The 17,904-nt window shown below is 52.1% G+C and overlaps 1 protein-coding gene across 1 annotated transcript in view; it reads right to left on the bottom strand.

The window, feature by feature from the left end:
- The window catches only part of DPP6 (dipeptidyl peptidase like 6), a 320,383-nt gene extending 302,823 nt beyond the window's left edge, over nucleotides 1-17,560 (bottom strand). Inside the window, exon 1 of the mRNA XM_036230619.1 lies at nucleotides 17,486-17,560. Within this exon, the coding sequence (XP_036086512.1) occupies nucleotides 17,486-17,545 (60 nt within the window). The 5' untranslated portion in view covers nucleotides 17,546-17,560. The remainder of the gene's footprint in view (nucleotides 1-17,485) is intronic.
- Nucleotides 17,561-17,904: the final 344 nt, after the last annotated feature.

The raw sequence follows: 17,904 nt of genomic DNA on the forward strand, positions 1-17,904 counted from the left end.
GACCACAGCCTTACTTTTTCCTGCAGCGCCCACCTGTACCTGCACATGTATCTTCGTGTCTCTCTCATAAAGAACAGCCTCTGATGGTCTCGCTTCTTCTGGCCACTTGAATCCAGCCCGAGGAGGGCCCGGACTGCGTCACGAACGAGTCACTAACGCTGCTGCTGCTTCTCCTGCTCTGGCCCCAGGGGTGGCATCTGGAGGCTCCCACCATGAAGGCCTTTTCACCCAGGTCATTACAGAAAATTAGACAAAACAGCTGAGCACCCAGGAAAACAGAAAGTGGAAATCGCCCCTGAACTCGATGCCGAAATACGACCGCAGAAAATGAGCGTTTTTCTGATAAAATTTTGACATAGAAACGTATTATTTTTAAAATGAAAATGGGATGTTTTTCTCAACTACGTCGTGTGCATGAGAACAGACTCCCAAAAGCGGCCGTCGCGGTTTGGATATTACTATCGCTTGCTTTTTTCTATTATAATGACCATTTTCTTACACACAGTTTTGTACCTTTATCCAAACGTATCCGAGACACATCTTTAAAAAGAGAACTCTTTTTCCCCTCCCAGAGGCTTCTACATATAGTGCCAAGTTCATTTCTATAGCATTTGCACACATTTTTACTTCCCGAAGCAGGGGTGAGACTCTGCTGTAAAAAAATACTGGTATGGATTGAAAAAAGAATGGTCTTCCCAAGCTGATGGACCAAAATGATAGTCCCACTTTAACATACATGCATTTTAATTACTAGGGATGTGGACATTTTTGAAGTGTTTTTAAATCTGAAATGTTAGGCTGTGAATTAGTTACCATTATTTACATAGTTTCACTGTGTTCCTATTTGTAGAGAGTGTAATTGCTCGTTTACTTAGATGAATACTTTTCGCTAGAATTGCTAGTCAAATACCATTAGCGCGACTAAAGGAAGCGTTACTATGAAAAGACCCAAGTATAAATTTTGTGAGAGAGAAGTAAAAATGTCTAACGAGAACACTTAAGCGAGGGAGCCGAAAACCTATCGGTCGTGATCTGTGCCATTACGGCGCACGGCCAGTTACGAAGCAAACGTGCCAACGTGAATGTCATCTCAGCAAAGCGATGAAGTAAGACCGTGGCGTGGGACAAGTTCCCGTGGGAAATAATGACAAAGGCGTCAGCACTTCACCCTGCGTATCTGTCGTTCCGTCCCGCGGGAAGAAAACGGATCGAGTCCTGCCGGAGGCAGGGAAAACAGTCTTAAAAATGAAGATATCGCCCCTTCCTTAACGAGAGAACCCCAAAACTAGGAATGTGCTAGAATTGTAGAATGATTCTCAAGGTGCTGCCACCATAACATTAGAAATGAAACTTTTTCACATCTATATATATATATATATATGTAGATGGATATAGATATGTGTGTATTAGCATATGTGTATGTGTGTGTGTGTGCGTGTGTGTGTGCACGCGTATGTGTGGCATATTTGGAAAAGAATGGAAACACACCTAGTAAATGATTGAAAAAGATTAAGAAATGAAAAAGATGGGAAACAGGAGATGAAACTATCCGTTCAAAAGACTAAAGTTGTGTATACGTCATTCAATCAGCAAATGGATATTGCATTTCCATGTGCCAGACCCCACTCTAGGCACCTGGGATGGAGCAGTGAACAAATGTCCCCGAGGGGCTCAGGATCCAGCAACTGACCAAACATGCACTAGGAGGCTGAGCAGAGGGAACAGGAACCGATCCAAGTTCAGAGAGGTTCGGGTTGCATTGGCCCCGGAGAACCAGCTCTCGCCCCTTCACGAAGCTTCCCTTCCGCCCTCCTGAGGCTCCAAGCCCATTGCGAATCCCAGCTGCGCATTTTCCACTGATTAAAAAACAGAAAATGAGAGCAATATGCTGACAAGAAAACCTCTAAAGCCTCCTCGTGATTGCTGTGGATTTATTACTCAGTTTCTGGATTACCTGTGAAGTGGAGGCTGTTATAACTTCACTCTCTTGCTACAAAAGATTTTATCCTTTTAACATTTAAGGATGCTTATTCAATCTTCATTTCGGTCTGATATTTTGAGGGTTCTTTGACATCATTTTATTGAAATCTAGTAAATACGAATAAAATTTATACCCATGTCTTATCATTCTTCACTTGCTCGTTCCCTATAAAAGTCAGCATTTCAGGAAAAAAATGGACGTTTTTGGGTGGCCTATTAATAACACTCCAGACTCCAAAATCATACCAGTAGGATTCCAATGTCCCATCAATTACCGACAGCGATGCTTATGAATTTCACTGCAATTTAACGCGGCGGGTGTTAAAAATTTTTAATGAAAGTCATAAGGCATCTGTCTTCACCTGGAATTAAGTCATTTTTATTACAGCACGTCACCCAAAGCTAATTCTCGTGAAAAACAAGAAGAACTGAAATATTCAGGATCATCAACTATCTACCTTTCAAACACTTTGATTCTTCTCCATGATATAAAAGACTACAGACTGAATGTCAGTTAAAAATTAATGAACGAGGTAGAACCAACTATGGGAATTAAAAAATATATAATATCCCTCATCGGTTTTAGTATCGCGTGCGTAATTCCAAATGCAGAATCTCCATCGTCTACTACTAAACCCACGCTACACACGGAGAGCGCGTATTTTTGTTTCCAGACGGATGGGTGTGAATTTACGCAGCATGCGAGAGCACACGAAGGCAAGTGATGTTCTCTGCCAAGTGCTGACCGCACAGCTGTCGCGCTTGTCGGCGCGCTCGGGTTTCGGATGCGAGGCTCGCCGCGCAGAGAGAACTAGGGAAATCCACTTCATTTCCTCGCTGAGCGTCAATGGCATCGTCCGACGATCTTTTAGAGTCCAAGGGGAATGACAAACTAACATTTGTAGAATAACTACTGTGCTGCAGACGTGGTCTCCCAGGTCTACGCATACATTCTGGAGTCTTTTCCTTAAAAATTCAAAATGACAGGGGGATTCACCCATGCTGGCCCGTGTGGCTACGCTTCATTCTTTTACAGTGTTGCATAGTACTCCGGTGGGTAAAAAACACCACAGTGTGTTTATCCGGTCTACTCCGAGGGGCATCACAGTTGCTTCCAATTCGAGACTTGGATGACAATGTTGCCGCGAATATCTCATTCGTGTTGTTGGGGCGCGTGTGTGCAGCCAGGCGTGAAGGTGCTGGTGGAAGGCCGTGGACACGCTCCGGTTTTGTATCCAGTGGCAGTTTTCCAAAGCAACTGACTTACATCCCTGCCATCGGAGTGTGCGAGTCACTGTCGGCATTTTAACTTTTAACAGGGTTTGGGGAGTAAAAGGCGGTAAGCGCACACTGTCAACTTCCGTGTCATTACGTGCAACCCAGATTTTACAATCTGCCCCGAACTACGGTTGGGCATGGTTTTAAAATGAGCGTATGGGTCAGAAACCCTTGGACGTGTGTCTACGCGGCGCTCGGCCCCGGGCTCTGTGACCGCGGCTGCTCCAGGAGAGGCTCCGTGGGGTTCCCGGCCTCCTCGGGGAAGTTTGGTGAGTGAGGTAAAGCGAGGTGAACGCCCCCAGCGTGCCACCTGGGGGTGGCCCCCCACGTTTTGGCGAGTCCCACAGAGCACGGCGACCGTGGGGTGTCTGTCTGGGTGCTGTGGGGGGCGGGGTGCCGTGGGAGGCTCGGCTCTCCCCTCCGGCTGTCATTCCTCTCCTCCGTCTCAGGACCTTGACCTGGCCCCACAGGGGACTCCAGACCGAGGTCGGGCCCCAGACCGGCTGGAGAATCGCGCGTGGCCGGAGGGGACGCTGCCTCCGCTCATGCCGCTCATACCTCTAGTGGCACCCGGAGCCCGGTGCCCCGTTCCGCACACAGGACGGGGCGCCGGGGAGACACAGCGGCCCGGGGCCCGGCTTCCCTCCCCGCCCACACCGCGCTCCGCAAACCCGGTCCCGGCCCGTCGGGACTCACGGGGCGGCCCTGGGCGACCGCGTCACCGAAAACTCCTTTCGTCGCAAGTAATGGTACACGCAACTTAAAAGGGCCTGGACGCTCCGGAGCCTGTGCGCGCTCACGGGACCGACGGCTCCCACCGCGCCCTGCCGGCCAAGTCCTCCACGCGCAAGGCCGTGGCTTCACTCCCGCGAGAAGCTCCGAGTCCCGCCTGCCTCTGGCTGACAACGTCATCGTCCCGGCGCCAGGGCTGCTTCCCCGCGCGCCCACCACGGGGACAAAAAGAGAAGGATCCGCTGTATCCTAGATTCCCAGAGAAAGTCCCGCCACGCAAGACCTTCGGGACATGCCTACCGTGGGCTCGGGACGGTGCGGGTGACTGAGCTGGTCACTCCGGGGTGATTAAGAGGAGACATTATTCTGATCGACGTGGATGAATCATGACCCTGCCAAACGGCACGGTGCCCGTGCAGACAGGGTGACGGGGATGCTGGGGAGAGACCGCAGCGTCCACCCCGGTGACGCCGATGGTCCCTTTTAGCCTGCAGAGTCAACGTGAGCTGCAAAACACGTCTGAACAGGTACCTGCACCTGTTTCTCCGGGGAGAGGCCTGTGGCTTTCTCCAGGTCACGGTAACAGTTTGGGGCTTTAAAACAGCTAATAACTATGCTGAAGGACCTGATTAGGTATCTCGCGATATGAAAAAAAAACAATAACCGCTTATAAATTAGGCTAAAATTCAAACGTCCTTAAGATGACCGAGTTGGTTTAGGTTCCTTTCAACGCACGTCTCTGCGTCTTTGCAGGGGGCTGACGCAGGGGATCCCGAGGCAGGTCGCAGGGGAAGGTGACGATCCAGCCACGGGCCCTTTCCGGGGTCCCTGCGTCCTCTCCCATCTCCGCGCATCTCGCTGACACCAAGGACGACCCTTCCCTGGGGACTGCGGACTGACCTTCTCTCTTCTTTCAGAAATGCCAGGAAGCAACAGAAAAAGTTCCCACGGGGGCAAACGAGGCTGCGGTGCCTGAGTCTCCGGAACGGACTGACGTTCCGGAGACTCAGGGACGGTGTGTCTGCAAGCAGTTTGCGCACGAGCCGGGTCTCAGAGAAGCCGTCACGCTGCTCCGCGTCATGTCAGCCTGGCACACGAGGAGCCCCCGCCGGACTATCCTCCAAGGCTGACCCCTCCCCGCCCTCATTGCCTCTGCTCCGCGTGGCCCACCATTAATGGGGGCTCCAGACCAGTCGTTAGGCTATTTCTCATCCTGGGCTGAAACTTCGGGAATGGGGTGCAGTGCCGGCCAACCTAGAGCCGGTGGGGGCTTCGGTCTGCACAGGCAGGATGAGAAATGGGCCCGGAAGTCATCGCGATGCTTCATTATTCCGACTTGCACAGCCGGTCCATTAATCCAGACTGAAAACGCTCTCGTCTCGAACAGCTGAGAGAAGACGCTTAAGTATAAAAAATGGTCCCGGCCTCATCAATGTCTCCCTCGCAAAGTTTCAAGAAAGAACTGTAATAAATATGTCAGGAAAAATTTATCGCGGCCATCATTTTTCATTCTTTCTTTTTTTCATTCCTCCCCAAACAGTTTGAAGCATCTATATCTCCTTTCCTCTACACCCAAGCTTATGAGGAGACGTCGGGCTGGAATGCAGCCCACGAGAAAAGATCTTTGCTAGAAGCCCACACCTTTGCAGCAAAATCCACATGCGAATCTACAGGACCACCCCCCCACCGCCCGCAGCAGTAACCAGCCTCAGAATCGCATCCTGGCCGCCACAATGTATCTGCCTAGACTTCCTCCTGGTCCGGATGCTGGCTTTGTCCTTCTTGCTGGCAGCTAGGGAGAGAATCGCTGCCCATGTCTCTGTCCCTCTCAGAGTTATTCCATCACCTTCGCCCCGAGGCCACTCCCCTCTTGTTGAGCTTGGCCCGGGCGTATTCCTCAGAACCCAAGGTCAAGGGATGTTAACAGGTGGGTAATAGATACGTGTCCAATACATAAATACCTTTCGTGCGCCCTGAGTTGTACCTGTCTGGCTGGCACCAAGCAGACCTCACTCCTGATTTCATGAGGCTGACATCAAAAGAATATTTGAGAAGGAGAAAGTACTCACGGCTAAGCAGTTCGGGGGAACACTGAATTTATGTTTTTAAAAAAGGACTTCAGTAGTCCAGACTTTCTCAAACGCTTTGTTATGCTCATGTATACTGTTCATTTCGAGACGGACTAGTTCACAAGTTTAGACGATCAGAAGCGTTTTGTTATTCGGGTTGGGGGGTGTCTCACAAGACTATTCTGCAAGAACGCCCTGGGAGCTGGGCTATTCGGGGGGTTTGGAAGACGCTGATTTCTCCTGATTCACGGCTTTACTCCTCAAATCTTCGTTCTCACTTTCCACCAATGCTTTTCCCTCCGTTGGCGCCTTTTCTTTCATTAGAACCGGCCTCGCCCTGGCCTTTGCGCACGCTCCTGTGTCACCGTTAAGCTCCCGTTTCAGGGTCTATTTTGAAACAGTTCTAGACCGACAGAAACGCTGCGAATCCAGGAGAGGATCCCTGTTCACCCCCCGCACATCCTCCCTCGAGGGGACGTCTGGGACGTAGCCGTGCACGTGGCCAAGTCCAGAACTCGATGTGGCTCCGAGACTCTTCGCTCGGCCAGAGGACGCGTTTAGACGTCCCCAGCTTTTGCACCGATGTCCTTCTGTTCCTGAATCTGCTCTCAGATCCCACACGGCCCTGCATTGTCATTCATGAGATACCTCGGCCTCGTTGATGAGTGGGACACCCCTCCTCCCACGCCCAGGCCCCACGCGCTTCCAACTCTCCCACCAGCTCACACGAGACCTCGACCAACTCACGACTATCCCGGAAGCTTCCCTACTGACGCCTGCCCAGTGGGCACCGGCTCACGGCCTCACCGCCTAACACCTGTGCTCTCTGCCGCCCTCTAGAGGCGGGTTATTGGTAGACGTGACACCTCATCTCTCCCATGCATTAAAAAAAACATGGCGAACTTGCATGTCGACTGACACTTTTCTTGTCGTCAGGGGAGGGTGTCACACTCTTTCTAGCTCTTAACATCCCCGAACAGAGCCCAGAAAGTCATCTCACAGTTCAAATTGATACTGGAGAGCGGATGATTCCCCAGTCTCGGCCCCCTAAAATGATGTCTTTCCGGGGCAAGAGACAATTACATATGTCAAAGGATGATCACATCCAGACTGCCCTCCCTCACCACCCCTGTCTCAGTAAATCACACCGTTCAGTGGCCCGGTCACGCCACGATATCGGTCAATTCTCACTAGAAACAGTACTGCTTGACAGCACCGGAGGTCCTGACCGGAAGCAGAAGAAAAGGTGGGGAAACAGGAATGACAAGGCATGGAGCGTGGGAGGTAGAGCTGTCCTCATTTGCGGATCACGTGACCAAACAGACAGCATCGGCGCAGACTGATCATTGGAACTGATGAGAGAGTTGTGACATTCGTGGATACGAGACCAACTGGTGAAGAGATCTGACCTTTCGGCAAGGAAATCGGGGCCCCGATTCCGAGCAGGACCCCACCATTGTGCGACGTAATCCTGTCGCGTAAAAGACCTCGGTTTACCCCACGGCCAGTTCCACTAACGGCCAAGTGGCTAGGTGACCATTCCGATCAGTTTACTTCCTTTCCACCATTCACTACCCGGCGTCACGTTAGGACTGAGCCCTTAGATCATGAGTGCAGGGCTGAAGCCCAGGTCTGAACCTTGATAAGAGACGTCTGACCTCGTGCAAATCATTTCCCGCCTCTGCGAACTTGTCACAGGAGGGACCCCTGTGAGGTCACGCGAAGCATGTTCCTGGCAGACCACGCTCCCTTTTCCCTCCTTATTACTGCCAAGGATTGCTTCCTCCGTTTCCAGGCTGCTGCATTTGACCCAAAAAAAATCCCGTCCCACAGTAAATGCTAGGTATTGCTTTATTGGCACGGGGCTAACTTCCTAGGCATTCTCCCACAGTAACACACCCAGATTTGAGTCGTTTTTTCCTAATCCTGTCACGGATTTGTTCTAACTCTAAGTCTTCCACCTCGGATACAGAAATACATTTAGATGAGGTTCAACGAGACCACGTTGGCCCCCGTCTTCACCCCCCGCCGCCCACATCCGTCACCGCCCAGGGCTGCCTTCACGTGCCTCAGCGACACAGCTGTCCCAGGTCTGCGTGCTACGAGAGGCAACAAAAATGTGTGTGTGTGCATACACACACACACACACACACACGCATGCACTAGTGGTGCAAAGGGGACTTCGATGTGAAGTGTGAAGTGTCCTGTACTTGAAAATCTGTATCACCGACGTATCTGTCCAAAATAAGACTTCAGAATTTCCCATACTACCTAATAATGTGTATATGTATATATGTGTGTATATGTGTGTGTATACATATGTGTATGTCTGTGTGTGTGTACATATATATATGTATGTGTCTCTCTATATATATAATTAGAAGTTTCTTCACTTCTTTGAAAGTTAAATAAGGCATAAGTTTTACACTCGAATGTTCTACCTTTAACGTTGCATTTAACGAAGCAATTTACTCAATCTGTTCCTTAAAATAAGAGCCGTAACTTAACGGGTAGTAGAAAAATGGGTGGCTTTCTGCTCTCCTCAATAAATAAAAACATTGGCCGCACTTGGATATGCCAAGTAGGAGTTTCAGGGCTCGGTAAGCTACTCACATCTCCTCTGTCTCCCCCCGACCCCTTCCTCTTTTCTGTCTGGTAAATGTTATAGTGGCATTTCCTTGCCTGTAATAACACATCGTTTGCAGACCGTGACTAGGTCGTTTTGCCTTTGGCATCAATCTTTTTCCTGAGGCTCTTCAACTTTTGGCTCCACGCCCCAGCAAAGTGATAGCTCGTAGCCAGAGCAATGATTCTGCAAACTGAGTGGATTCCGATGTGGGTAGAACGAAAACAGATGCTTTAGGAAGTTAGACTACGGGAGCTCTTCAGGAAGACGGAGCGGTTTTGATGTCTTAGTGAACTCTACCTTAGAGAGAACGGGAGTTTTCATTGATGCAGAATCACCAAATACGTGAGCGAGGAAAGACAGGTTTTTTCTGCTTATTTCTTCAAAAAAAAAAAAAAAACTATTGTATTTGTAACGATAAGGTTTTAACCCTTCTACTCTACCGATTCTATTAAATTTTGGAAGGGCTGCCTCTCTCGGCCCCGGCCACAGTCAGCGCGAGATCTATTATTTTCACTTTAGGAAGTCGCCATCATTCAGCAAACGGGATCTACTAGAAGGACTTAAAAAAATCTCGTGGATTCTCACACCTGGATGCATCCAAGTTTTCGCGCGCCTTCCCTCGCCTTTCACAGGTATTTGTGAAGCAGGTGCTACAGGCGGGGTTTTATTTTCTGCTCCAGGAACAAAAATAGAGGTGAACACATAACCGAGAGCCCAGGTTTGTTTTTCTTTTTTTAAAAAAAGTAGTGAAGCTGAGTAGATAAGCGTAAAATACAGTTATAAATATAAAATTAGTATTGTATCTTTTATGGACCCCTAGAGACCACCAAACACAGCAAACTGCGTAGGAGATGCGGCTGACCTCCGGAGACGCTGATTATGTGGTGACGGCCACCAAGGCAGCTGACGGCAAAGCTGCCGATGAGAATCTCAACCTCTTTTTCCCTCTTTCGACCCTCGTTTCCGAATGGGCGGCACCAAAATGTCTAATCATAGTCCAGAGAAATGAGAGACCATTATGTGCAAACGACTCCTAAGACAGTTTTTCCCCAACTGGAAGACTTCAGGGGTTTGTCACGGTTACATAACAAAACGTATCATGGCTTATGTTGTGTATTACTCAGCAGAAGTGACAGAGCCTTGTCCCTCCACGTGTGGTCCGAGGACCAGCAGCATCGGCGTCCCTTGGGGGCTTTTTGAGAAACACGGAAGCTTGGGGTCCCCCCCCCCAGAATTGTTCAATCAGGACCTGGATTTTAACAAGAGCTTCTGGGTGACTAGAGAGTGTGGGGCCAGGTCGTCCACGGTCCTTTTCAAATCCTCTCACCGAACCACGCACGTTCCCCACGCCGAGCTCAGGTCGCGCCTGCCCGGATCGCGCTTTGCCGGTCGTCACCGCCTGCCCGCTGCTCTGAGAGGGACGAGGGGACCAGAAGCGGAAAGACGACCGAGGTTCACGGCGTCGTCCTGCCCCATTTTCAGCTGAGGCGCCGAAAGTTACGAACCGTAAAAATGGCACCCACGCCGCCGCCGGAAGTGGCCTGTTCGGCTCCGCGCGAAGGGCGTGACGCTGAGACGGCCCGGCACACGTCGGCCATCGTCTACCCGGCGCCCGCCGCCGACACAGAGCCCGGGGGCTCCCGGGGACCGCCGCCACTGCGTGCGGGAGGGAGGATGAGCGGCCAGATGAGGGGACAGAGAGCTGCGCACGGCAAGTGAGAGGGGTCACAGCACCCTCCGGAGAGCCCCGAATGGGTGCCTTGGAGCACGGGCCACCCCGGGGGCCTAGCGATGGGATCTGGACCCACCCGGAAAAAGGCAAAATGCACGGGAAAGCAGACGCCTCTGGGCACGCCGTGTCCGCCATGGCGAGGGCAGCCAAGGCGGGAGCGTCTTCGGGACCGGAAGCGGAAGGCACTCGCAGAGGGCGGCGGCAGGAGGCATGAGGGCGAGGGGCGGTATCACGGCCGGAGGACAGCCGACGGGGACCTCGCGACGTCCTGTCACGGCCGGAAGACAGCCGACGGGGACCTTGTGACGTCCTATCACGGCTGGAGGACAGCGACGGGGACCTCGCGACGTCCCGTGAGAGGTGCCCGGAGACACGCTCCCCCAGGCTCCCCACGAGGAAAGGTTCGGCTCCGTATTTCTGTCACATCCTCAGAGCCTTGCCGGGCACGTGGCCCTGTCCAAAATGTCCCCTGAGACGTTCGATCCACGCCAAAATGTCCTCAACACCCAGTCACATCAGCTCCACCCAAAACATCTGCGGAGACATGCGGTCCACGCCGAAGGGCCAAACACACCCACAGGTGCTTTCCACAGGGCCGGACATCGTCTCGCTGGGCGTTTTGGACGGGACCAGATGTCCACGAACCCCAGAGTGACCTGTCCCAGATGGCAACTGCACCCGCCATGTTACACTCCGACTGTCCCCTAATTTCTCCTCCACCTGAACCTGGCCGTGGACAGGTGAGGACTGGGGAGTGGGGGGCAAGAGAGCAGGCGAGGAGACCCCTCCCCGCCCCGCCGCGGGCTTCCGGCCCGACGCGGGCGCCGACCGGCCGGAGCAGGTGTCGGCCTTGACCTGGTTTTGTTAAACCGGACTGGGCAGTTTAACATCCGAAATCAGACCCTTTGTAACACAACGTGACGGGAGAAAGCTAGCGCGTCTTCACACATCTGGGTACGAACGCAGGCGGCTAGGGATTGGTTTCGAAGGCACAGAGCTCGGGATCCCGAGACCCCGCAGAGGGAGGTCACGTCCGGTGCCCGCTGAAGCCTCCGGGTGCCCCGCGTGCCACATGACATTTTTTATCAAAGCTCATTGGATCGCAAAATCAACGCGGAAACCCAACAAAAGTCAAATAAAACAAAACAACGAACGGATGCATTACAGATGTAATCTAGGTTTTTCTGGCCCCCGCCCCCCTCGGGCAGTGTAGACTCCCGTCCCACCCCCACCCCCACCCCACTTCAACATTACATCGAACCATCCAACTCCGACGGCGCTCGAAAGCCCAAGTCTAGCTCGACAACACACCAGCAAACCCAGAAGGGATTTATTGACACTCCTCTGCAAAGTGAGATACAAGAAATGTTTCTATTTTGTTCTCCGAAGTATATCTCCTGGCCCCCGGCAACATCGTCTTTTTTTCTGTCTTATTCCCTTTTATCTCTTGCCACAAAGCCTCGCAGATCCCCTTTATTTTCCTGATAAATTCAGCTCTGGTGAGCTCTGGCCAATAATAACCTGGAAAGTCGCCATCATTCCCACTCCTGCTTAGAAAGCAATTCCGTGACCTTTTTTTTTTTTTTTCCTCTGTCTCTCTCACTTGTGCCCCTTGAGATACAAAGTAAAAACGCAAAGGAGCTTATCAAAATGTTTGCTCAACGAAAGGCTGTTTGATTTGGTGGTGATGGGTCGCGGAAGGGAAAGTGGGAAATCCTGCCAGGAGTGGAGATGTGTCTTTATTTTCTAGCAACGTCACATGATGGTAGACACCTCTCGGAATGCCAAAGGGAAGTAATGGAAAGACAGACAGACGCCGCAGGAGCTGTAACTAGGGAGTCTGAGAGGAAGGCCACATTCTCTGTTTTGGGAGGCCCTGTACTTTAGTATCTCTGCCCCTCCCTGCCTTCTCTTTCTTTCAACAGTCGCCCTCAGCCTGACGTGACTGCACGTGGCAGTCATTCTGTGTGACCTTAAATACTGTGTCCTCTGGGGGCCCAGGTCTGATCAGCCGCAGATGGGAGACAGCAGAGCCCCGTGTGTCCAGTAGGAGAGGAGAGGCAGTGGGCAGCCAAGGTAGTGACCCAGGGGGTGATGAAGGACACCTCTGTTAACTGCAGACATCCTACCAACAGCTGATAAGCGGATTAAGAAACAAATGTTGCACCACTAAGAAACAAATGTTGCACCACTACAAAAGTCCGACCAGCAGCTGAATGGATTAAGAAACAATTGTTGTACCACTACGAAAGCGGAAGAAGATGATAAACGTTGCCTTTTTTATTTTTTTTCTCATATCATGTCTCTTTTTACGATTTCTCAAACTTTTGACTACTATGCAGAAGAAGCTGCTGGAAAGAATTTGAATCTATTCTCAGTGGTCACAAAGAAACATCGCCAGAAGCAAATACAGAAAATGTTATGTAACAGCTGTCTATTAGAACATAAGGGTCCCTTGGTGGCAAGTGGCAAGGGTTACAGTTCCCGTTCGGGGAAGCGGAAAGGTCTGTGGCACTAAGCCTTGAGTCCGCGTGGTCTCCCTGTGACTGCAGGACATGTCGTGAGAATAGCAAGCAATGAGTCCTACTTCTGGTGACGCCCCCTACTCCCCCGTCCCCCCCCCCCCCCGCCCGGCGAACTTGTGCTGACTGCTCGCTCTTCTCTGACTGCAATTCTATAACTTGGCTTTTTTCCCTTTTTTAACACCCTGAGTATTTTATTCCGTTGTTTCCTTGCTCGTCTGTGAAGATCGACTCACCAATAAAAGTAGCACTTTCTTTTTATTTTTTTAAAAAAGAATAGTGAGCAAGGAGTCCAATACTTATGAAATACATAAATAATATTTGGCAATGAGGAAATTAACAGACTTATAGGATGAAAGAAACATGGGTTGAAGGTCGCTGACGAAAATATTCAATACTATTCATTGTTTACACATTATCAGCTTGGAAACGTTTTCTCAATTTTACTAGCCCCGTGACCAAAGTGATTTGTATATAATCATGTAGCTCAGTTTTCCCAGTTAACAAATAAGAGAAGTACAAACTCACCTATCTACCTCAGTGGCTGCTGTGAAGATAAAATAAGATAATGTTCATGAAAACATGAAAAGAAATAGAATGGAGAAACGTATCTTGAATTTTCTATCATGATCATCTGTCTGTTTCATACAGAACCTTCCATCCTCAGGCTATGAGCGTATGTCAGATATACGTACTACGTGCGTTCGTTTTCATACTAAAGTGTGAAGGACTCCCACTGGCTTAGGGGTCACGTCAAGCACATTTTACTGCAGATCGCTTTAGACATCTGCACTCAGGAATGCCTCAGTGATGGCATTCACTCTGCCTCTCTCTAGGGTTGGGATATCAGCAAGGGCCTAGAGCCCAGCGGATTTCCTGTTTCTAGACAGCAAAATGAAAGGAAGGAAGGAAGGAAGGAAGGAAGGAAGGAAGGAAGGAAGGAAGGAAGGAAGGAAAGAAAAGAAAAGAAAAGAAAAGAAAAGAAAAGAAGGAAAGAAAAGAAAAGAAAAGAAAAGAAAAGGGCCCAGAATGCCATAGCCGCTTCCCCGAGACTCGACCCAAACAGGGGGCAGAGCTCATGCAATTGCGAGGTCCTGACTCTCCCCTCAGGCAAGAGATGTCCGCCGACCGAGTCTCCCCGTCTAAACTCACCAGCGAAAACGACTATTACCCAGAACGTGTTAATCTTGTTGAATCCGTGGCAAACGAAATGAAAAATACAAACTTGGGTCCACATCGAGTCGGACACCATTTTCGGTTCTACGGTAACGCCTGCATGCCTCACGACCTCTTAACACTGGATTAAAAAATGTCACGGAACACGATGATGCAGAGCGCGGAGGGCGTTCGTGGTGCCTGTGGTCCGAGGGCTCCCCAAGGCCTGGGAGATGCAGGGAGAGGACGAGGCGGGAGTCGGGTGGCTGCCCTCCGCCCTGTTGACCAATACGGATTTCTACGCCCTCAATCAAAAATACCATCAGATTCGAGGTCTAGAAAATGCCCATTGGTCATTTCCTTCATAAGGTGCCAGAGGTGAGATCATTCAAACAGTGCATTTGAGGTACAGGTTTTGACTTAAAAAAAAAAAATCCATAAGTTAAACAACAACAACAACAAAACAGTCACAACTCCTTGAGTGCCCTCTATTCCTGGATATTTAACTTGTGCATGAGCTTGTGTTCGTTTTATGCATTTTACTGAGAAAAAAAAACTGAGGACAATTAACGTTTTAAAAATCAATAAAATGTACAGCCAAAATAGCATAAATAGATTTTCCCTAATACCCTGGAAGTCATTAAAGTAATTTACATTTTATGCCATACATTACGGTTTCTAAAATTCTTCAGGATGATTTAGGTTCTGGGTCATAAAAAGAATTTACCTTACAGATATCTCTATATGGCATCCTTTTCCTGTTTCTTTCAGAAGGGACTAAGCAAACAAGTCGGCCTCCTGCTCAGCGTGAAGGGCTATGGCCGTGGGACAGAGCAGGACCCCGACCGGCTCTCGCTAACGTCACGTAATAGCGGCGTGCCCCGAAGGCTGACTCACTAACCCACGTGACATCCTTGCATCCGGCACATGTAACCCTCGCCTCAAACGCAGGTGGAGAGGACAGGCCATGAGACAGCCTGGGCTCAGGGGTCGTGCCAAGAAGTAGGGAGGGGGCAGGGAGGGAGAGTCGGGCTCGCCCAGTCCCCGGCCGGATCTCGTCCGATCTCCGGGTCCACGCAGTGAGAGGACGGAACAGACGCCCTCCTGAAGCGAGACCCTGTTTTAAAACCCCACATATTAGGCACGGAGGATTCTGTCTGGCTGATGCCAGCTGCCCTCGGCCGGGAGCGGGGGTGCGGGCTGGGAGGGCAGGACCGGACCCGTGTCCGGATGGCGGTCAGCAGTTCTCAGGCCTTGCATGAGCCTGCGGTGCCCGCAGATGCTGCAAGGTAGTAGCTGGCCCTGGGGTGGGAGGTGCGGGGGAGGGGACTCCCACAGAGAGGGACCAGGTGGTGAAGCCGTGTCCTAAAAGTGAAGCTAGGAATCCTTCAAGCCCGTGGGAGGAGGCAGAGGCTGCCCAACCCCAAACACTGTGGGCTGAGGGGAAGAGGGCTCAGCAGGCGAGAGCCTCCCGAGGGGCTGCGTCAGGGAGCCCAGCCGAAGCACTCTCCCCAGAGCCCGGGGTCTTTCCCCCGGGACCTTCCAGACGACCCTCAGACCAGCACAGAAAATGGAAACACGCTTATTTCAAACTTCTAACAAAATAAACTGGGGTTGTCGAGTTTTACGGTCTAGTAAAAATGCTCACAGGTTTCACGGGGTCTGTCCGGTGGTTTCTGACGCCCGCCGTTACCCCCTGCCGTGTGCCCGTCCTGTGTCCACCCCGGGATGCTCACTGACGCCTGGTCTCCGGCTACGCCACCTCACTGCAGCAAACTGCAAATCCACAAACCGAAGGCAAACCCCAACCTGAGTGGATCCTTCTTTCACGAAGGGAATTCGGGTTATTTTATTTTTCCTTCCAGCAGATGCAGAATCATCATCTCGCTCCTGGCAATGAGGACCATGACCAGGTTTTAAAGCCTGAGGAGGCAGCCTGACCAGAGCCGTGTTCTAGGAAGAGAAGGCAATGTCTAAACTTGTATTTGGGGGCTCAGTCCTTGGAACTTAATAGGCATTTACGATGTTTGTTGAATGAATGACTAAGGACAGCTGTACTGAAGGAAGATGACCCCATGGACCAAGCATTTGTCAGACACCTCCCAGAGTCAAAGGGTGATCTCCAACCTGTGACTAACGGGTTCCCAGTACCTCCTAAATTGTCACTGTGTGTTCAGACACTTCCAGAAAGTTCCACTAGTGTCAGTACCCTGCCCCACGATCATGCCAGGAACTGCTTAATCCCGGAACCAAAGGCATTTTTTAAAAGAAATCACTGAATCCTCTGAACCCCACACATGTCTCTGCTGCGTACTCACTGGCGTGTGGAACCTTATTGCTTTTAATTTAAAATGTTACACTATCAGCTCCTACATATTAAAAAGACATTTCCTCTGGATATTAAATAAAATGAATGTGAAAAGTGTAACTGCTTGGATCGTAGCTAACGGGAATGGAGATCACAGGAACGGCTTGCTTCTTCAATGCCGTCCCCTCGGGCCTGACTGGCGGAGAAAATTCTGGGCACTACTCAGTCGAAACGAAGGTATCGGGTCCCAAAGCCTCACGTTACACAACTGGGCAGGCTCAGGGTGCCTTCGGCCGCCAGGTGAATCCAGCCTCATCGCAAACTGCAGCTCCACCTCCGAGGGACCCCCAACGAATAGACATTAATGGGGATATTCGAATAACACGCTAATCAACACTTGCGCCTGAGTACCGACTGTATAAGGCAAATAAATGGGTGTAGCAAACACAGGCCCAAAGATGAGACATCTTTTCCGGCTACATCTCAAACCTAAGATGCAAAGCACTTGCCTTCTCTTGGTCTTTAAAAAAATCACAGAAATACTCTCAAATATTTTTAAAGCACACTGATACCGCACTTTGGCCGGGCTCCCCCATGCAGCCCAGACAAGGGGCGGCCTCGCGCCCCAACAGCAGGCAAAGGTGAGCGAGGCCAGAAGGGAGGAGGGACATTGGTGGTGGCCCAGCCAGGCTGCGCGCACCTGGTCGCGCAGGCCGGGACCTCTGTGGCCCGGGTGGCCCACGCGGGGAAGCGGCAGGTCCCCAGGGCGTGGTCCCCACGCCGGCGCTGGCAGAGGGTCCAGCCTGGGCCCCTCGGCCGTCTGTGATCTCTGGAGGCCAGTGCAGGCGGAGGGGTCGCGTCTGGTCCCCGCGTGCTCCGCGCCCGCCCCCAACCGCCAGAGCCGGGTCCAGAGGTTGCCCGCGCAGGGGCGGCACGGAGCCCACGGGAGCCCGGCGTGGGCTCTGGTCCCTTCGTCGCACCCCTTCCTACAGAGCCCGCGCCCCGCCGGCCGCGGGGCCCCGCGCCCCTGGGGTCCCCCGGCCCGCGCCTGCCCGAGCGCCCCCGTCGCGAGGCCCCTACCTTGTGGCCCTTCCCCGGGGGACACCTGACGCTGTTGGAGACTCCCGCGGTCTGATTCATGTCCGGGAAGTTGGGGGCCCGTCGTCCGCCTTCAAAACTTCTGGGCGCGCGTCAGCGGAGGCCGGGGTGGGGGGGCGCCTCGGGCCCCCAGGGTGCGTCGCCGGCCGCCGGGGGCCGCCGGGAAGCAGCCCGGGGCCGCAAGCAGCGCCCGGCGGAGCTCGGGGCGCGGACGGGGCGCGGCGGCTCCGGCTCCGGCTCCGGCTCCGGCTCCGCGCGCAGCGGGCGGTGGGGACGCGCGCGGGGCTCGGGCACCCGGCGCCCTGACGCCCCCGGGCGGCGCCGCGGGGCACCGCGCCCCGGGGCCGCGCTCGCTGTGCCGGGCGCACCCCTGCGGCTCCCGCGCCGGGCTCGGGGCGCGC

This window comes from Rousettus aegyptiacus, unplaced genomic scaffold (assembly GCF_014176215.1).
Source record: "Rousettus aegyptiacus isolate mRouAeg1 unplaced genomic scaffold, mRouAeg1.p scaffold_m13_p_13, whole genome shotgun sequence".
Classification (NCBI taxonomy): Eukaryota; Metazoa; Chordata; class Mammalia; order Chiroptera; family Pteropodidae; genus Rousettus; species Rousettus aegyptiacus.